Source organism: Vulpes lagopus, chromosome 5, assembly GCF_018345385.1.
Source record: "Vulpes lagopus strain Blue_001 chromosome 5, ASM1834538v1, whole genome shotgun sequence".
NCBI lineage: Eukaryota > Metazoa > Chordata > Mammalia > Carnivora > Canidae > Vulpes > Vulpes lagopus.
This window is the reverse complement of record NC_054828.1, coordinates 71376561-71398244: the sequence shown is the minus strand read 5'-3', so window position 1 is coordinate 71398244 and position 21684 is coordinate 71376561. Positions and strand designations below refer to the sequence as shown.

General features: G+C 39.8%; 1 protein-coding gene across 2 annotated transcripts in view; it reads left to right on the top strand.

The window, feature by feature from the left end:
• LOC121491709 (monocarboxylate transporter 1) overlaps positions 1 to 21587 on the top strand; it is a 53916-nt gene extending 32329 nt beyond the window's left edge. The window contains exons 3-6 of one of the 2 annotated variants that reach the window (XM_041756888.1): positions 1276 to 1419; positions 8269 to 9132; positions 11247 to 11535; positions 20382 to 21587. In XM_041756888.1, the coding sequence (XP_041612822.1) occupies positions 1276 to 1419; positions 8269 to 9132; positions 11247 to 11518 (1280 nt within the window). In that variant the 3' untranslated portion in view covers positions 11519 to 11535; positions 20382 to 21587. Of the gene's footprint in view, positions 1 to 1275; positions 1420 to 8268; positions 9133 to 11246; positions 16273 to 20381 lie in introns of those variants that run through there. The other variant, XM_041756887.1, reaches the window with a different exon arrangement.
• The last annotated feature ends 97 nt before the right edge of the window (positions 21588 to 21684 follow it).

The following is a 21684-nucleotide window of genomic DNA, read 5'->3' as shown; positions in this document are numbered from 1 at the left end:
CCATGCTGGGCTCAGTTTTACCTCTGAGATCATGATGCCAGCTGAAATCAAGAGCTGGACACTCAACTGACTGAGCCAGCCAGGCACCCCATGTTACAGCTTTTAAAATACTGTTTGGTTTGGATAAGACTTTCTTATAATTAACACCTAAAAATTTGGGAAAGGGTAATTACAGCTTATACCTATTTGTAGCAAGTAAGGAGGGGCCATTTAATACTCATTTTGAAAACTAATACATTAAATGCATCAAATCTTTTTCTTCCTGATCCTTTTCTCACATTCAAGAAAAACTGTTATTTTGGTATGCATCTTTTTAGCAGAGGAAATTTAATCTGATTTTCTTAGATAACACTCTATTTCCTATCTTCTTGAGTTGTTAGACCCAAGATACTTTGACCATTATTTGACTTCATCCTGCAAGCTTTTTTTCATAGTATTGCTACCGTGAAACAGTAAGATAGGCATGGAACCAGGTTAACTCTAAAAGAAATACTCAGTGCAGTGCCTGAGACATCTAGATGTAACTGGGAACAGGTTTTTTGGTGTTTTTTTTTTTTTTAATTTAGATTTCCTAATTGCAAAACTATTTAAACTTGGAAAAATAATTATGTATTTTTCAGGGGTTTTTTCTTTTTAAAAAATATGACACAAACTACATTTATGTTAATGTATAAGTAATACTCTAATATCAGAGTGTCTGTTCAAAAATTAAAACAGGGCAAACTTAACTAAATAATGTTCCTCATACCCTAGATACATCAACAAGCCTATGAACATCCATTACCAAGGTATTTTCAGCCAGTTCTGCCTTAGAAGAGAAAGATTAAAGAGAACCAGAGTCTTATATCTTAATAAAACTCCATCCAATGTTTATAAAGATACACAGTGATGTTTTTTAGCATCTTTATTTTCTAATGCACATACCTTTGACTATGAAATATAGAAAGCAATATTTTTACCATTTTTTTTGTTTCTATCTGTTTATTTTGAAGGACTTGTCATTTAATGTGAGTGATTTGTGCAGATATGAGGGAATTGGTTCCTTTCCTCTCTGCTACTAAATTTCTGGTTCTCAGGATGCCTGGGTAGCTCATTGGTTGAGATCTGCCTTCAGCTTAGGGCGTAATCCCAGGATCTAGGATAGAGTCCAACATCAAGCTCTTTGCGGGAAGCCTGCTTCTCCCTCTGTGTATCTGCCTCTCTGTCTCATGGATAAATAAATAAAATATATTAAATTCATTCATTCATTCATTCATTCATTCTGGTTCTCTCTAGGTCCCATCAGCAGTATCCTGGTAAATAAATATGGCAGTCGTCCAATCATGATTGTTGGTGGATGCTTGTCAGGCTGTGGCTTGATTGCAGCTTCTTTCTGTAATACTGTTCAGGAACTTTATTTATGTATTGGAGTCATTGGAGGTGAGTTACTGTTGATTCATTTTCAAGCATTAATCTATTGCTGGCTATTTGATATTCGTTTAACAGTCATCTTTCAGATCTTTTGGGTGAAATTCCTTCCTTATAGAAATGACTTATCATTTTGAGGAGCTATAAATACACTAAATGGTACTAGAAAAGCAAACTTTTAAAAAAATTGTCATACAGTGGGTGTTCATTGTTGAGTGAATGAATAATGAAAGATGATTCCATCCCCTGTCCTAAAACTAGTCAATGATGGTAGGTAAAATGTGTCTGGCAATTTGTTGCAAGGGTGATCATTGGTTATTTTACTCTTTCTCATTACTTCTTCCTCCCACAGAAAATAGGCTTCTGCTGGAACAGGAGAGAGTATAAAATATAAAGCAGGAATTACCTGGCAGAATGTCCAAATACATTTCTGAGGGATAGAAGATCTACTTCATAATACCTCCCTCCTTTTTTGATAGCCCAATTAAAAACTGCTGATGCATATAATAGATTACTCATAACTTCATAATCCGGAGAACATGACTATTAAAATTTTGATGTATATCTTTCCATACTTCTTCCTGTGCACAAACATAAAAAATGATCAGGTTATGTTTTGTAACCAGTTTTTCACTTAATGAGATACCATGAACATCTTTCCATGTCATTAAATATTCTGATAAGATTTTTTTAGTCTCTGTAATTCCATTGAATAGATAATGTATGATAGGTTTTTTTTAGTAAGTTCTATTACAAATGTGGGGCTTGAACTCACAACCCCAAGATCCAGGGTTCCCATGCTATACTAAATGAGCCAACCAGGTACCCCAATACATACCATAATTTTACTTGACCAGTCTCATAGTTAATTGTTCAATATTTAGGGTTTTGTTTCTGATTTTTTACATTTTCTTAATGTTAGTATTGCGTTGATCCTTTGTGAACATGAATATTTTCTTAGGATAACTTTATAGAAGTGGAACTGCTGTGTTTTTTAAAAAATTACACATGAGCTAAGTTGCTCTCTAGAAAGATCATGCTCACTTACAGTTCCACCATAATGTGAGGGGGTAATACAGTCTTGACCACAATGGAATATTATCTTTTTTAATCATTGCCAGTTTAATAGGTGAATAGTATTTCCTGGTTTTATTTTTTATTTTTTTTTTAAGATTTTATTTATTCATTCATGAGAGACACAGAGAGATAGGGAGCAAGAGAGAGAGAGAGAGGCAGAGACACAGGCAGAGGGAGAAACAGGCTCCATGCAGGGAGCCCGATGTGGGACTCAATACTGGGTCTCCAGGATCACGCCCTGGGCTGAAGGCGGCGCTAAACCGCTGAGCCAGCAGGGCTGCCCTATTTCCTGGTTTTAATTTAAATCTCTTTGATTATTGGGAAGTAAATGTTTTTAATACATTTGTGGCAATGTATTTGGGTTTTTTCTTTGTTGTCTCTGCACAATATGCTTTTTTTTTTTAAGTGTTTATTTGAGAGAGAGGGAGAGAGTGAGCATGGGGGTCAAGGGGAGAGGCAGAGGGAGAAGCAGATTCCCCACTGATCAGGGAGCCCCACTCAATCCCAAGACTCTGAGATCATGACTGGAGTGGAAGGCAGATGCTTAACCGACTTGAGCCACAGGCACCCCTTGTACAAAATGCTTATTGATTGCTTTTGTGTACTTATTTAAAAATAATGTGTAATAGCTTAACATATTAAATTATTATCCCTTTGCATAAGACAGTTATTTTTTTCCAAAAATTTTTTACATTTAATTGTGGTAAAATACATATAAAACTTAACTATTTAAACATCTTTTAAGTGTTCAGTTCAGTGGTATTAGGTATATTCACATTGTTATGGCAATCATTTCCACCATCAATTTTCAAAACTGTTTCATCTTATAGAACTGAAACTCTGTCCCCATTAAACAATAACTTCCCATTCCTTCCCCCCCCAAGTATCTATTCCCAATTAAATTTTTTTTTTTTTAATTTTTTTATTTATTTATGATAGTCACAGAGAGAGAGAGAGAGAGGCAGAGACACAGGCGGAGGGAGAAGCAGGCTCCATGCACCGGGAGCCTGATGTGGGATTCGATCCCAGGTCTCCAGGATCGCGCCCTGGGCCAAGGGCAGGCGCCAAACCGTTGCGCCACCCAGGGATCCCTCTATTCCCAATTAAATTTTTTCTGTTGAATTTTGTTTGAAAGAAAAATTTTTAATTTCGCCTCATTCCACTTTTTCCCTTCTTCATGTACAATTTCAGATATTGAAAACTCAATCCTTTGTGATTTTGTCTCATATATCATTATCACAAGGTTATTCTACATTCCAAGATTATGAATATATTTGCCTACTTTTTTTAAATCGTGTTTTAATTCCAGTGTAGTTAACATAGCATTATATTAGTTTCAGATATACAATCTAGTGATCTAAGGATGCCTGAGTGGCTCAGTGGTTAAGCATCTGCCTTCAGTTCAGGTCATGATCCCGGGATCCTGGGATCGAGTGCTGCATCTGGCTCCTCGCAAGGAGCCTGCTTCTCCCTCTGGCTGTGTCTCTGTCTCTCTATGTCTCTCATGAATAAATAAATAAAATCTTTAAAAAAACAAAATCTAGTGATCCAGCAATTCCATATATTAATCTGTGCTCATCAAGGTAAGTGTATTCTTAATCTCCTTCACTTATTTTGCCCATCCCACCACACCTCTCCCCTTATTCCACTTAAAACTATTCTCTATAGTTAGAGGCTGGCATTTTTTTAATTTGTCTTCCCCTCCCCCTCCTTTGTTCATTTGTTTTGTTTCTTAAATTCCACATAAGTGAAATCATATGCTATTTGTATTCTTTGACTGGCTTATTTAACACAGCATTATACTCTCTAGGTCCATCCATGTTGTTGCAAATGGCAGGATTTCATTCTTTTTGTGACTGAATAATATTCCATTGTACAAGCACATCTGGGTGGCTCAGTTAAGTGGTTGAGCATCCAACTGTTGGTTTTAGCTTGGGTTGTGATTTCAGGGTGCTGGGAATGAGCCCTGCCTTAGGCTCCGTGTGCATCAGGGAGTCTGCTTGAGATTCTCTTCCTCTCCCTCTGCCCCTTCCCCTGCTCACATGCATTCCTTGAGCATGTCCATGCTCTCTCTGAAGTAAATAAATAATTCTTAACAAAAATAATATTCCATTGTATATGTGTACACCACATCTTCTTTATCCATTCACCAGTCAGTGGACACTTGGGTTGCTTCCATAATTTGGCTATTGTAAATAATGCTGCAGTAAAACATCAGGATGCATATATATATCCCTTTGAATTGATAGTTTCATCTTCTTTGGGTAAATATCCAGTAGTGGAATTACTGGATCATGTGGTAATCCTATTTTTAATTTTTTATTCTTTTTTTTTTTCAGGATTTTATTTATTTTTTCATGACATACACACAGGCAGAGACATAGGCAGAAGGAGAGACATCGTGGGCAGAAGGATCCCACGATGTGGGATCACAACGTGAGCCAAAGGCAGATATTCAACCACTGAGCCACCCAGGCATCCCTCTATTTTTAATTTTTTGAGGAACCTCCATACTGTCTTCCACAGTAGCCACTGTGCATTCCCACCAACAGTGAACAAGGGTTCCTTTTTCTCCACATCCTCACCAACACTCTCTCTTGAGCTTTGGATTTTAGCCATTTTGACAAGTATGAGGTGATATCTCAGTGTAATTTAATTTGCATTTCCCTGGAGATGAGTGATGTTGAGCATCTTTTCATGTGTCTGTTGGCCATCTGTATGTCTTCTTTAGGGAAATGTCTATTAATGTTTTCTGTCTGTTTTTAAATTGGATTATTTGGTGTGTGTATGTATGTTATATAAGTTCTTTATATATTTTGGCTACTAGCTCTTTATTGGGTATGTCATTTGCAAATGACAAATTGTTTTGTTGTTTCCTTTGCAGGTTTTTGTTTTGATGTAGTCCCAATAGTTTCTTTTTGCTTTTGTTTCCCTTGCCTCAGGAGACATATCTAGAAAGATGTTACAGCTGATGTCAGAGAAATTACTGCCTATGTTCTCTTCTGGGATTTTTATGGCTTCAGGTCTCACATTTAGGCCCTTAATCTATCCTGAGTTTATGTTTGTGTGTAGCATAAGTGATCCAGTGTCATTCTTTTGCATGTTGTTGTCCAGTTTTCCCACCACCATTTCTTAAAGATACTGTCTTCTTCCCTTTCCATATTCTTACCTCCTTTGTCAAAGATTAATTGACCATATAAATGTAGGTTTATTTCTGGGCTTTCTATTCTGTTCCATTGACCTATGTGTCTATTTTTGTACTTGTCTCTTACTGTTTTGATTACTTCTGCTTTGTAGTATACTTGAAATCTGGAATTGTGATACCTCCAGCTCTGTTCTTTTTCAAGATTGCTTTGGCTATTTGGAGGTTTGTTGTAGTTCCATACAAATTTTAAGATTATTTGTTCTAGTTCTATGAAAAATGCTATTGATATTTTGATAGGGATTGCATTTAATCTATAGATAGCTTTGGGTAGTTTGGATATTTTAACAATATTTGTTCTTCCATTCCATGAGCATGGAATGTCCTTCCATTTGTTACATTTGCCTACTTTCAAATATATGTCCCCCCTTTTTTACATTTAAAACTTCTGAATTGAAGAAAAGATTTTACATAAAATGAGAAGAAATGTAAAACTCTATTTGTTTCTCAAATATTTGTGGACAACCATGTGTGTATCAAGCAGTGTTCAAGATGTTGTTGGGAATAGAGCAACAACTATGGCTAAATCATATTCTTTCATGGGAGGGGACAGACAGTACTACTCACAAATGTATGAATAAATAGGAAAAATACCCGGTAGTGACAATGCTATACAAAGCGGCAAAACAAAATGTTCTGACTGGTAAGGACTTAGGTAATCTACAAAGGTAGGTCACTCTGAAGAGATGACCTTAACGAGATTTGAATAGCAACAAGGAACAAGCTTTGTGAAAATTTAGGGGAACCGGGCAACCTGGGTAGCTCAGAGGTTTGGTGCCTGCCTTCGGCCCAGGAGTCCAGGATCGAGTCTAGGAGTCCAGGATCGAGTCCCACGTCGGGCTTCCTGCATGGAGCCTGCTTCTCCCTCTGTGTCTCTGCCTCTCTTTGTCTCTCATGAATTAAAAAAAAAAAAAAGTCTTAAAAAAAAATTAGGGGAACCTAAGCCCCAGGTCAGCAGCATGCTTATTGGCGTAGGTGAGAATAGAATGATCTGGTATCAGATGAAGAATGGGAGGTAAGGGCCAAGGTAAAGGTTATGGATGGGAAGCCATTAGCAGGCTTGAAATAGGGGAGTGATCTGCCCTTGTGTATTGGCTTAAGCCTCTCTAAGTAGCTTAAACATAATTGGTAGGGAGCAGGAACAAGCAGGGGCCAGGGAGAGCATCTAGAAGTTATTTGAGCATTTATTTACTTTTACTAGCAATGCTTATTGAATAATTCTTTCTACAGTAATTTAAAATTTCACTTGTACATTAAATGTTTTATATACATACATATATATATAAAATCAGATATGTTAATGACTTTCTGTCCACTTTTACTGATCAGTGTTTATCTCTCCCTGAGTCAGAGCCACACTGTTGTAATGATTGTAGCTTTTGGAAGTCTGTTTAAAATATCTGTTAATGTCTGTCACACTCTTCCTATAGCACCCAAAATTTCCTGGTTGACTCCCATGCATTCTCTAAGTATGTTTCAGAGTCATTTTACCTATTCCAAACTGAAATGCACTGACATTTTCATTGGAATCACATTAAATTAATGCATTCATTTGGGGAGTACCGACGTCTTGACAATGCTATGTTTTATTTTCCAAAAACTGTGTGTTTTCTTTTTTTTTTTTTCTTTTAATTATTTATTCATGGGAGACACAGAGAGAGAGAGAGAGAGGCAGAGAGGCAGAGACACAGGTAGAGGGAGAAGCAGGCTCCATGTAGGGAGCCTGCTCTAGGACTCAGTCCCGGGACTCCAGGATCATGCCCTGAGCCAAAGACAGGCACTAAACCGCTGAGCTACCCAGAGATCCCCTATGTGTTTCCTTTTTTAATTCTTTGACTCTAAATTTAGGAAAGTTACACAATTGTAATGATTTTTTTTTTTTTTTTTTTTTTTTTTTTTACTTTTTGGTGCTATTGTAAGAGGAATAATTTTGTATTGTATTTTCTGTTGTAAAACTTTTGTCTCTCGTTGGTAACTACTTCATGATGATCTATTGTTACAATGATTCATCAGGTGATTCTGTAGGGCGAGACAAATAGTTATTCACTTTCAAATAATATAAGCAACAACAATAAAAATAACATTTATTGAGTGCTTACTACATGCCAGATACTCTAATAAGTGTTTTACTCACAGTCACACTGTGTGCCCCATTTACATATTAAGAAACACATGTCTCGTATTACCAGCCAGTAAGTACTGAAGCTGAGATTTGAAATCACATAGTCTAGTTTTAGATCCCACACTTTATTTTTTTTTAAGATTTTATTTATTTATTAATGAGAGAGAGAGAGAAGGTAGAACACAGGCAGAGAGAGAAGCAGGCTCCATGCAGGAGGCCTGACGTGGGACTCGATCTAAGGACTCCAGGATCCACCCTGGGCCAAAGGCAGGCACTAAACCACTGAGCCACCCAGGGATTCCCAGATGCCACACTTTAAACCATTATATAGTATGTCTTGTAGTGGTAAGGATTTTTGTCTCCTTTGCATTATTTTTACCTCTTATTTTAATTTCTTTGGTTAAGTAGTTTCAAATATGTTTCTGACATTTATGTGATTCTTTTCCCCTCACTTCCCCAGGTCTCGGGCTTGCCTTCAACTTGAATCCAGCTCTGACAATGATTGGCAAGTATTTCTACAAGAGGCGACCGCTGGCAAATGGACTGGCCATGGCAGGCAGCCCTGTGTTCCTCTCTACTCTGGCTCCCCTCAATCAGGCTTTCTTTGGTATCTTTGGCTGGAGAGGAAGCTTTTTAATTCTTGGGGGCCTCCTACTAAACTGCTGTGTAGCTGGAGCCCTGATGCGACCAATAGGGCCGCCACCAACCAGTGCAGGGAAAGATAGGTCTAAAGAATCCCTTCAGGAAGCTGGAAAAGCTGACGAGAAAAAGGGAGGTGATGCAAATACAGATCTTATTGGAGGAAACCGCAAGGAAGAGAAACGATCAGTCTTCCAAACAATTAATAAATTCCTGGACTTATCTCTGTTCACACACAGAGGCTTTTTGCTATATCTCTCCGGAAACGTGCTCATGTTTTTTGGACTGTTTACTCCTTTGGTCTTTCTTAGTAATTATGGCAAGAGTCAACATTACTCTAGTGAGAAGTCTGCCTTCCTTCTTTCCATTCTGGCTTTTGTTGACATGGTAGCTAGACCTTCTATGGGACTTGTAGCCAACACCAAGTGGATAAGACCTCGAGTTCAGTATTTTTTTGCAGCTTCTATTGTTGCAAATGGAGTGTGTCATCTGCTAGCACCTTTATCCTCCAGCTACATTGGGTTCTGTGTCTATGCGGGCTTCTTTGGATTTGCATTTGGATGGCTCAGCTCAGTGTTGTTTGAAACACTGATGGACCTCGTTGGACCTCAGAGGTTCTCCAGTGCCGTGGGACTGGTGACCATTGTGGAATGCTGTCCTGTCCTCCTGGGGCCACCACTTTTAGGTATAGTATGCCTTACTACCTCTTTGGTTCTGTTAACATTAAACAGGCATAGAAGATGGAAAAGGTAATAGAAAACAGAGATTAGTGAGCTGCTTGGTGGCAGAGAACATTTCTCATTTCTGTAGCCTCACTGTTGGCACAATGGTTGGCACTCGGATTCTTAACAGAATTGAAAATATATTGAACCATCAACCTGAAAGAGGAGTCAAATGTTCTTACAAATGGCATTCTTTTTTGAAGTATGTTTTCTCTTCAGAAAACTTAATGTGCTTGTTGTAGAAAAACATGTAAAATACAACTCCACCTCTGATAGTAGCTCCCATGTAAGCTCATGGTTTACCAGCAACTGTTCTACTTTGTGTATCCTCATGTCTTACAAGCCTATGAAAGAGGACTGTCACAGTTCCTACTTCATAAGAACTAGAAACTTCGAAAGGTTAAATAATTTGCCTTATATCACATGGCTAGTAAGGGAGTATATAATTTGGGAACTGTTTCCTAAGATCATTAAATAACGTCATCTTTTGAATTAATAGCTCATTAGATAACATTAGTGAAAATATAATTTGGCCTTCCATTTATTTATTTATTTATTTATTTTTTAAGATTTTATTTATTAATGAGAGAGAGAGAGAGAGAGAGGCAGAGACACAGACAGAGGGAGAAGCTGGCCCCACGCAGGGAGCCCCATGTGGGACTTGATCCCAGGACTCCAGGACCACGCCCCAGGCCAAAGGCAGGTGCCAAACCGCTGAGCCACCCAGGGATCCCCTGGCTCTCCTTTTAGATGTATACTTTTTGGAAGTATGATTTGGCTAGTGAGTGAGGATACATAAAAGTCCTACAGCTGTCTTTTGATTCTGCTCTCTTCCTCCCCCTATCTAGTGATTGCCCCAAGTCTTGTCAGTTTTCACCTCCTAAATCTCTTTCTAATCAGCCCACTTTTCCATCACAACACCACCCTGTCCACAGCTCCTGTCTCCCATCTGGGCTGCTCCAGTAGCCTCCTAGCTGCTCTACCCAAATCCACTCTAGCCAGCCTTCAATCTGTTTTCTTCTCTGCAGGCAAAATTATCTGCAAATACAAACCTGATACCCCAGCTGCTTAGATCTTTCCAGTCGCTTCCCATTGTCCTTAGGGTGGAGATCAGATTCCCTCTAGTGGCCTACAAGGCGCCCCCCAACCCCCACCCCAACCTGGCCACCTGTCTCTCCAGCTTCATTTCCTGTCACTCACCTTTTGTTCTCTCTGCTCCAGCAATCCTGCCCTTCCTCCTTCCCCTCTCCCACCCCAGCTTCCCACCACCTGCCTTTGCACTTGCTGTTCTCTGGCCACATCCTTCTCCCATCGCCTCCTCCTGGATAACTCCCATCCCCCTCTAGGTCTCTGCTTCATTTGCACTTTAAGAGAAGCCTCCCTGACCCTGCTGGCTACTCCCAACCCCCCATTTTTTGCTTTCAAGCCCTCCTTGTCACAGTTTGTGTAGTGATTTGATTAACATTTCTCTTGTCCACTGAACTGTGGATGTTTGCTCCTCTGCTCTCCCTTATCCTCAGGGCCAGCAGCCCAGTGCCTGGTGCGTGTGCAGGCTCAGTAAGTATTGCTGGATGACCAGTGCCCTGAGTTAGAAAAGCACAAGGAATCGTATTGGAATGGGTTATATTCAGTCTTCTCTTAGGTGGAGAGTAAGGTTGTATGATATTCCTTAACATACCAAGTTGATGAGATGGTAACAAGGGATTTCATGGCCAAAAACATTTTGGAAACACCAAGTCTGATAGATATTTCTACTAGAGGACCTTGCAAAACTTTAATATGCTAATGATGTTGTGAATCTTCACTAGAGAAGAATATGACAAGCCATTTCCTAAGTCTGACTTAAGATTTCGTTATTTTTAAGTTGCTAAAAATAACAGGATATTCAAGGCTATCTAAAATCAAATGTCACATCATGAAAGATGTAATTTTTAGCAGTTCCTTTTTAGACAAATTCATCATTTGTGGGCTCTTTGACTATTGGTTTTCATCTTCTTTCTGAGTGGATCTTTAAGCTTTATTTGGGGAAGGTATACTTGTTACTTTTGCCCACATAACTTTGTTTTGGATATCATAGGTCGTCTGAATGACATCTATGGAGACTACAAATACACCTACTGGGCATGTGGTGTGATCCTAATTATCGCAGGCATCTATCTCTTCATTGGCATGGGCATCAATTATCAACTTGTGGCAAAAGAGCAGAAAGCAGAGAAGCAGCAGAAAAAGGAAAGTAAAGAAGAAGAGACCAGTGTAGATGCTGCTGAGAAGCCAAAAGAATATGCATCAGAATCTGCAGAGCAGAAAGACACAGAAGGAAGTCCCAAAGAGGAGGAGAGTCCAGTCTAAACCTGTGAGGCCTGAGGGTCAGTGCAGCAGCCGTGATCAAGATACCTGTAAATATCTACTGGCCTGTAATCCAGCAGTGGTGCTTATTGCCAATAGTGGACATGTGTGGGAATCGTATCAGGTGTTCATTGATGGAATTTTTGTTTCACTCCTTACCAGTAGCCTGAATTAAAAATGCCATACCTGTGGGGAGGGAGTGATTGGCAAAGAATGAGAGAAGGAAGTAGTGTGGGGTTTTTTTGTTTGTTTTTTAAATCCTAGCTTTTAACAGTGTCCAAAAGATTATAATATGTGCCTTAAGTTTTAGTCTTTAGAACTCTTTAGGGAGCCTTAACTTTTTAAACCATTCTGCTGAATTCATCTATTTTAGGTGTTAGGTTAATAAGGAAAAATAACAACTAACTTGTTTGAGGCAAATCTAAAATTTAAAATTAATCTTCATTGTTATTTGTATTATCGTGTCAGACATCATCACTGGAAGATTTGTGAATAGAAATATTGGTTGGAAGTTGGGATTATAAAATCCTGACTAAAATATTTTCCTCTCATCAGTAGTTGCCTAGCATCGTGCCTGCTAGCTATATATTTAGGAAATTTAAGGTGCAAAACTTTGGAAACATCTTAGCTGTTCTAGACACATTGTACTCATCAGCACCCCTCTGGAATCTTTTCTTGGGATGCTAATATTATTAGTGCTTGAGAATTTATATCATTAAATTACTATTTTCTCTTTTCAAAGACATTTTGAGTGGTTATAAACCATTGCCCCCTTTGAAATCACTTAGTATTTTTCACTGTAAAAGTTAATTTTAAAATATGCAAAACCATATATTTGTGCCTCTGTAGTGAATACAACACATCTAGTTAAATGTAGTTAATTATTTCAGACAGCAGCGAAATTCAGCTTCAGTTTTACCAAAACCTCAGTTAAACTGTGAGACTTAGATTTTTTGTTGTTGATTTTCCTGGAATTCTCCCCCATTAATTCATAGTGGTTCCATTTATATCTGGGTCTAGCTTAGAGCTGTGTGTGAAATATTCAATCTTTGTGTGTTTTTGTTGGTTTTTTTTTTTCTAATGTTTGCTAATTAAAGCCAGAGCAATTTGGCCCCAGGCAAACCAACAAAGATAAGATTGGGAGGGAAGTTGCTCCTTTTCTTTTTCTGAGAAGGCCTGGAAAAAAATTAGGTCTTGCTTATAATTATTGGACACATTCTTATTACTCCACACAAACATAAAGATATTGTGACCCTTTTTACCTATTTGAAAAGTAGAGAAGTGGGCTTAGTAGAAGGATAGGGAGATTGGACCAGAATGAAATCTGTAAATATTTTTTAAACTAGTATCTTTTAAAATGCACAAGAAGATAATGATAGACACTCAGTAAATTATATTCAGTGCATTTTAAAATATCATTGTAATTGAAACAGTGAAAGTATAGGTATAAAACCTTTTGTGTAAGAGGCTGGCTTTTCCAAATAAACTTTTTTTTTCTTTTTTTAAAGAAATGTTTCTCCCTCCAAATGTTTATTCTCTTGAGAAAATATTTCTGTGTCTTCATTATCAAATTAATTTGGCCCTTGCTAATATTAAATCATTCAGCTTATATACTGTGGGAACTGTGTATATGGCTTATTTTTATTTTTCTTTGTTCCTCCTTTAAGTCCAGGAAGAGGGGGATTTTGAAATCACCTCTCTGAAAGCATCCAAAGCAGTTAACCTTAAGGATACAATGAAAACTCCTTTCTATGCCTGAATGTCATAGCAGATGGAGAAGGAATTTTAGGGGAGAAGCCTACTGTGACTGTTGGCAGGCTTGGCTCCAATTGGGATTCTGCCGTTTTCCATAGACCAGAGCCTATAACCTTTATGTGCCTCTCTCCCCTTCCACAAAAATGAGGATCGCTGTCCATGAGGTAATATAAGTAAAGGAAATGGGAAAGGGGCATGGGGTGGAGGAGGAGAAGTACAGGATTATTTTTCCTTGTAGGAGAGGAAAACTTTACCCTTCTTTCTCAGTTCTTTGGATGGCCTAATAATTAAACTGACATAAGACAGGTAAGATAGGAGAAAATCTTCATTTCATACATACAGGAACTTCACAGAGACACTGAGAAGGCCAAAAACCGGCAACTGAGGTTTACAAGCCATCTGAAGCTAAGGAGAGGAGGGGGGCAGGGGTCTGCGGCTTCACAAGGAATAAAGACAATTTACAGGAAGATGGGAAGAGCAAATGTTTGGTAAACCATGCCAGGCAGAGAAGTCTTCTGTAAAAAAAAATTTTTTTTAATTATCCTTTGTAATACCTCTCTTCCTGGTACAGGTTCCCTACCTAAATTCTTCTAGGCAGTTACAGGGGAGGTACAAAGCTCTTCTTCAGTCTGTTAGGCATTTGACTGCCTTTAGCTCAAATAACCCACATGTCCAAGTGGCACATTTTGAGGCAGCCCTGTCCTGGACCCCATCACCCCCATCCCCATTGTTGAGCTATGTCCATACCTAAGACCCTGCTTAATCTTTATTCAATAGTTGAATCTTGTTAGTGAAGGGTTAAAAACTGATTCAAAGCTGGAATTAAGCCTTCTATTGACCAGTCCAACCCTGACTTTTTCCCCTGAAGAGGCAGGATTGGATCAGTTTTGGTAACAGCCAACACTAAAACCCAATATAGGCCCACTGTGTGCCATCTATTTCTTGTTAACAAGGAATTGTTGGTTATGTTCAACAATGGAAAGGTGGGTGGACTTTCTGATCCAATCTATTGTCCTTTACTCCACACGAGGACTAAATTTTCTTCCAGTTCACACAGTGTCAGTGGCTGCTTTGGAAACACAGATGTATGCAAAAAGCACCCGCCAGCTTTGTTTTCTCTCTGTCCCACATCTTCCATAAGTCACAGGGCCTAAAAGAAAGGCTTGGCATACTTCAAGAGTATACTCTGAAACAGGCTCCCAACCCAAAGCTGGAAAACTACTTAAACTGATAGGTTGGACAACTACAGATGATCATAGTGACAAGACTGTATTATTGTGCTGTAGTGCAGTCTGATGATTTACCTTAACTAGTTATAAATAATTTCTACAAAATATTCAGGAAAGCATGGTGGTAAAAACAAATTATGGAAAATTCAGAGGTGTTTTTATCCCTATTTAGTCACATTGGTAACTAATCCTCTGAATTCTTGGGTTGTTTGAATTTAGTTTATGTTTGTACCATAGATACATATGTCAATATTAATCCTGTATTTTAAAAAGGAAAAAAGTTTGTTAAAAGCCATTTAATATTTTTGTATGAACCAGTGTTTTACTGTATTGAATTTTAGATTGATAAAATGGGTATTGATTTGTATGAAAAACCTAAATGTCTGGGTTTTACCCAGCAAATGGTTCACAAACCTAATAATCAGGTCCCCCCCTCCCCCATTTTGCTCGGAAAGATGAGGAAAAGTGAACCGTAAATTTCCACCTTTGCAACATGGCTTGTCTTAATAATAATCAGGTCAGGCATTTGCCTAGAAGAGATGAAGAAAGAGGTTAATGACAGACGTGTCGATATGAAAATTCTTTCAGTTCTTGACAGGAAGGGACAGCCCAAGCTTGCTTGGCTTGCCCAGATGTAAGCAATTAAGCCAAGTTGCTTCAGAGTTTAGAAGCATTTAGGGGGTTTCAAGTATGTACTTGAAACACATTTCTGAAATGTGTTCTAGCTTTAGCATTTTAGATTCAGTGACCCCCTTTCCCCCCCATTCAGGGCCGTAGTGACAGAACCATTCAAATGACAGTGATTGGAAAAGGTACCATGTCTGTGTGTGGATTATCTTTTTCTTGAGCTGAACAGCACCGATTTACTTCATTTTGCTGACTTTTACCCTGACTTGCCTGGGGGAGACTGGGATAGCTAGCAGTGGAATCCCAGCCAGCTGGTTGCTTAACAGTATAGGCCACCTGGGTTCAAACAGGCTGTGTGACCTCAAACAAGTTACTTAGTCTTCATAAGCATCAGGTTTTTTCTTTTGTAAGGTGTTAATAATTAGTACCAACCCACCCCCAGGGTTATCAGGAAGTTTAGTTGATATGTGACAGCTTGTTAAATAAGAGCTAATAAGGGTTAAATAAGTGTAAATACCAGACTATAAAAAAAGTCAAAATTAATACATGGGGGGAAAAATGAGCTCTTCGAATTCTCCAGAGGGATCATTACTTAGGATACTTTGGAAATGACTTTTAAAGACAATATTAGCTAAATTTGGGGCGCCAGGCTGGTTCAGTCAATAGAGCATGCAATGCTTGCTCTCAGGGTTGTGAGTTGAAGCCCCACATTGGGTGTAGAGCCGACTTTAAAAATAAAGAATATTAGCTAAATTATCAAATTCTTTTGATCAGATCCTCCTTTTACTCTTACAAACATAATGGTCTTTGGTAAATTGAGTGGCTGAAATGAACAGTTTATGAGGATGGTGCATACGTGTCCAGCTCTTTGAGCAAGAGATGTGAATCCCAAAACTCTTGCTCCTGCTGCTCTAACAGTGCACTATCTCCAAGGAAGAGAGGACCAACTAGGTGCAGAAAAACATTTCCTCTCAAAGAAATATAACTAGCAGCCAATCATGATTAAAGTTGTCCCTAGCAATGTGCTTAAATGCAAATTGAAAACCTCATGATGTTTTTTCAATAATACGTTGGTAACATGATTTAAATTGTAAGTTATCAGTTGGTGACTGAATAAATTGGTATTTAACATACTGAGCAATTACATGATGCTTGTCAAGTGCCATGAGTTCACATCTAAGAATTCCAGATTTGAATTTATATAAGAAAAATGTCTGTCTTTGAAATTGTCAGTTTCTTTGAAAAACCCTAAAGTGTGTATCAGTAACTATTTAAATGGATGGTTATGATGTCCTTATGGCATAAACATGGCACAATGTTAAAAAAGCAGAACACAAACTACCATGATACATGTCTCTCTATGTTATATATACATGTATATAATGCATATATGCACCTGCACAGCAAGGGAAAGACCATACACAAATAGGCTAATCATTTTGTGGCCAGTAAAATTAGAAGTGACTTTTTCTATATTCTATATGAAGTTTCTAAGTTTCTTAATGTGATGGTAACTTTTACACTAAAAGAAAACATTTAATGTAGCACATAATACTGGTTTGCAGAGGGGAAAAAATAGTACAGTTGTTCTAGAAGGGTTCTGGCAAGAAACACGACTCCTCAGAAAATTATGCTAATGATTATTATAAGCAGGTTATTTTTTTCCTGCTTCAAGAGTTGCACCTGGTGAAAGGGTGGTGCATGAGACATGGACTCAAGAGCACAGTAGTCTCAAGTCATTCTCCTGGTGCTGGACCAGAGCTGTGGAACATAAAGTCCGTGGGCCACCTGTGCCGGCCTGCAGGGCTACCTTCCTGGAGACCGAGCTTTTGGGGAGAGCATTTCTATGGTTCCCCCCTCTGATCATCATTTAGCTGCAAGTGGATGTTTAACTCAGAGAGCCAGAGCATTCAGCTCACAGTGTTGCAGTCTTAAACATTATCTTACTGGAATCAGCATCAGAAAAAAAAGCACGGCACTGATGTCACAAAAAGGAGTAGAATTTGCTTGCCCACATAGCTGGCATTTATTTACCAGCGAGTATTTACTGGACATTTACTATGTCCCAGGTATTGTTCTAGGCTTTGAGAATACAACCATGAGCAAAGCATGAAAGGTCTTTGCATGCATCTTACATTCTAATAGCAGAAGACAGTGAGCTCTGTTAAAAGGAAAACAGTATTTTGGGTTGGTTTGTTTTTTCAGCATCTATGTGCTTATGTGCTGAATAGAGGAGGTAACTGAACAAAATTTTGTTCCTGGCACCCACAGCTTCTAGTCTAGCAGGTAGGACTGTGTAGTGAGTGTTGTGGTAGGGCAGCACATGGAGAATTCTTTAACCCTGAAAAGGAAAATGTATTCTTGAGCAAGTTAATTTCTCTGAGACTCTTTGGTAAAATAAACATAAAATTAAAAAAACAAACATAAAATTGTGAGGATTAAGTGTGAAAGTACCATGCATTCTGCTGAGTGTATAGTTGCATTACACTGAGCTCATAGTGTTCCTGGGTGGCTCAGTCAGTTGAGTGTCTGACTCTTAATTTTGGTTCAGGTCGTGATCTCAGAGTCATGAGATTGAGCACGTTGTGCTCAGCAAGGAGTGTGCTAAGGATTCTCTGTCTCCCTCCTCTGCTCTCTCTCAATCAAATAAATAAATCTTAAAAACAAACAAACAAAAAAAACAAATAGCAAGTGTCCATGAAGTCATAACCACAACAACAAGGAATAAAGAACAGCCGGTAACATTGGTATAGCCAGTCAGAGTTTTCAAAGGCCTTTCAAGTACATTCTGTCATCTGAATCCTGGGGAGGTGGGTGCAGTGCAATGAGAAATACTGCCCTTTAGTTAGGTCTTCATCTGAGGAGGGCATCTCCCCTGCTCAGTGCAAAGCAAGACTGCAGACAGCTCCATGGCTAGAGCTGATGGTACTGGATGGAAGTTTGGAGATCTACAAGAATGGAAGAAGCCAAATCCTGGGTAATCTTGGAACAGTGACCAATCACTCAGGCCCTACACCAAAACAAGTAAAATGGCCCTGTCCTGTCCCAAGTGAATTCACAATCTAATTTAACAATCCTTTTCCCTGGCTTTGGAATTCATAATGTGATTTCTTCACTTGTGGATTTCCTTTCTTAATATGCTTTACTAATTCCAGAATTAAAAGTCTGCATTTCCTGAGCTTACTCTGGCAGGTTCCAAGAGGAAGTGGCCAGCAGCCATTAAGAAGCCAGGAGGGGAACTGGGCTGGAATTAGAAATCACCTGGTGTGCTAACAATCTGTACATCAAAAAGTATCGAGAAGGTTTCTAGTGGTTCTTGTCATTGTGATTTGTCTTTTTCCTTTCTCACTGCTTTTTTCCCCCACTTTGAGACCCAAAAGAGAAGGGCATGATGGATACTTTTCTGTCCCTATATGCTAATCAAAAGGAGAGCTTTACTTTTGATTAACAACCTTTCTCCTTTTAAATTCCAAGCACTATCTTGCTTCTCAAATGCTGAGAAAGCAAGAACCAACCTGCAGATGAGCTGGATACCGGGGAGCTTTCCTAAACTTGCTCCCCACCCCGTCCCTCCTAGTCCTACCCCCACATGCCTCACCAGCTGCCCAAGTGTGTAGACTGAACTGCTTTCCTGTTTCTTTCGTCCCCTCCTTTTGTTCCCTGCCATAGGGTTGGCTTTTAACAGCCTCCCTACCCTGTTCTCACCACCTCCAATCCAACGTTGACACTGCTGCCAAAATGATTTTTCTAAAAAGACCGTCACCCAGCTGCTTTTATAACTTCAGATAAAAGCAATAAAGATAAAAATAATAAAACTCATCTAATCATGTCACTCCTCTGCTTAAAATTCTATGGTTTAAGGATAAAGTCCAATCTCAACTTGACCACAGCAGCGCTTGTCAATCACAGATCCGCACCTGCGTACTGCACCAGTCTTATCTCCTGCCAGGCCTCGGCCGCACCCTGCTCCCCAGCCCTGCTGAATTTCTTAGTAATGCTGGCCCTCCCTTAGTTTCATACCATCCTGTCTTCCCGCAAGCTGACTTGTGCCTGGTGGTGACCCCTCCCTCCTCTCTGGCACCATCTCCTAGTCATCCTTGGAAACTCAGTTCACCTCTCCTCTTACGGGAGGCCTTACTGACTCCTCAGTTTGTTTTTAACTGTCCTTATGTCTACAGCAGAGTATGAATCTGTCAAATCCTAGGTCCTGGGTACAAATTCCAAGTAGGCTACCTATTGAGTCCTTCAGCAAGTTACTTCACCTCTAGCCTACAATGTACACATCCATAAAATGGGACTGATAGAACTTACCTTATAGGGCTGCCATGAGGATTACATATGGCAATGCCTCTAAGACCCTTAGCATAGTACCTGACAGGATAAAACGCTCGGGAGGAATTATCACTACCTCTGTCCTAGACAGTTGTTCTTACTGCCAAAGAATAATTTTCAAAAAGGTAAAATCATAGGGGCACCCGGGTGGCTCAGCCATAAGCATCTGACTCTAGATCTCGGCTGAGGTCATGATCTCAGAGTCATGAGCCTGAGCCCCAGGTCAGGTTCCACACTCAGCAGGGTGTCCACTTGAGATTCTCTCCTCCCTCTGTGCCTCCCCATATCTATCTCTCTCAAGTAGGTTTTTTTTTTTTAATGGTAAAATCAGAGGTGCCTGGGTGGCTCAGTTGGTTAAAGCATCCCACTCTTGGTTTTGGCTCAGGTCATGATCTCAGGGTCATGAAATCTCTCTCCCCTCAAATAAAATCTTAAAAAATGGTAAAATTATAACTCTCATACACATATAAAATGCACATGTTTATATAACTCAATAATTAAGGAAGGAACCAGTAAGATTTTATAACTGTTTCAACTGAGAATTGGATTTATGGAGACTTCTTAGAGAAGAAATGGACAAAATGCATTTGCACTGTGATGAACAGGAGTGATTTGCATTGTACATCAGACAGGGAGCACCTGCATCACCATCAGCCCTCTACAGATGAGCTTCCATCTAGAAGATGGAAGACAGCAGAAGACAGAGGCAGAGATCCCTACAGAACCCACTACCCCAGAACCCCAGACGACCCATGGCCTTCCACTGACAGAACACCCAGGAATCCTTTGCCCATTCGTAAAGCCTCACAATTTTTCCTAGCACAATAGTGCATGACACTCATCAGTTTGCTTTTCCAAACCCTACCAGCTGCTTGAGATGAGAGGGAACAACATGCAAACTCATTGATCCCTTTTAATTTTAGGGGCTGGAGAAGCTTCGGCAGGAGGTGACATTTGAACTGGGTAGAGGCAGAGAAGGCTACATTTTTCCCGGAGAAGAGCATCCAGAGAACTGTGCGGGGCCAATGTAGCAGCGACTGGCAAGCAGGTATTAAACAAAGACCATGTACCAGCCCGTGGGCTCGGCTAGGGAGACAGAGGAATGAGGCCTGGTCTCTGCTTTCAAGAAGCACTCAGTCGTTGCGGGAAATAAAAGGAAATCACAGCTTACAACACAGTGTGGAGAGGGCCCTAAAGTCCAGAATCAGAAACTCAAGTGAATTGCTGGCAATGTTTCCCTGGCTCAGGTTTGATGAAAGGCCAAAGACAGGCGATCCCTGTGAGGCTCGGGGTGGCCTCAGAGAAATCAATAAAAGGGTAACTGTTGTACACCCATGGTTGGACCACCCCTTCTTCCTACCTTGTGGCTAGACTTTTGTCACCAGATGGGTGGCATCGGAGAATTAGTGTCCGAGTTCCCTCAAATCTCTGGGAATAGAAGTCCTTATTATGGGCAGGGGCAACCCTGAAGCATTACCAAAGTCTTACTTACTTCAAGTCATTGCTGGGGCGCCTGGGTGACTCAGTCACTTGAGCATCTGACTCTTGGTTTCAGCTCAGGTCATCATCTCAGGGTGATGGGATTCAGCCCCACACTGGGCTCCCTGCTCAGTGTGGAGTCTGCTGGAGATTCTCTCCCTCTGCACCCCCTCCACCCCACTGCTCATACATTCTCTCCCTTTGTCAAATAAATAAAATCTTGGTTTTTTGTTGTTGTTTTGTTTTAAAAAGGCATTGCAAAGAAAGTGGTAACAGCTGAAAGGCAGGATGCTGAAAGGAGTATAATCAACAAGGAAACTCAGGAAAATGTGTACTCCCCTGGAATGTAAGCTCAGGGAGTATCAGAATATACTTATTATCTGATAGGACTCATTTGTTGAATATATAAAATGAAAGGGTAAATGAACAGGGACTCCTGAGAAGGGTCTGTTCAGGGAGAGGGGAATGGCAGGCTGGCTGCCCGGCTCAGAGCCCTCACATGCAGTCAAAGACAGCGGTTTGGCGCCTGCCTTTGGCCCAGGGCGCGATCCTGGAGACCCGGGATCGAATCCCACATCGGGCTCCCGGTGCATGGAGCCTGCTTCTCCCTCTGCCTGTGTCTCTGCCTCTCTGTCTCTCTCTGTGTGACTATCATGAATAAATAAATAAAATCTTAAAAAAAAAAAAAAAAAAAAAAAAGACTGGCTTCATTTAAATACTTGAAGTACCAACCAACTCCTTTGATTT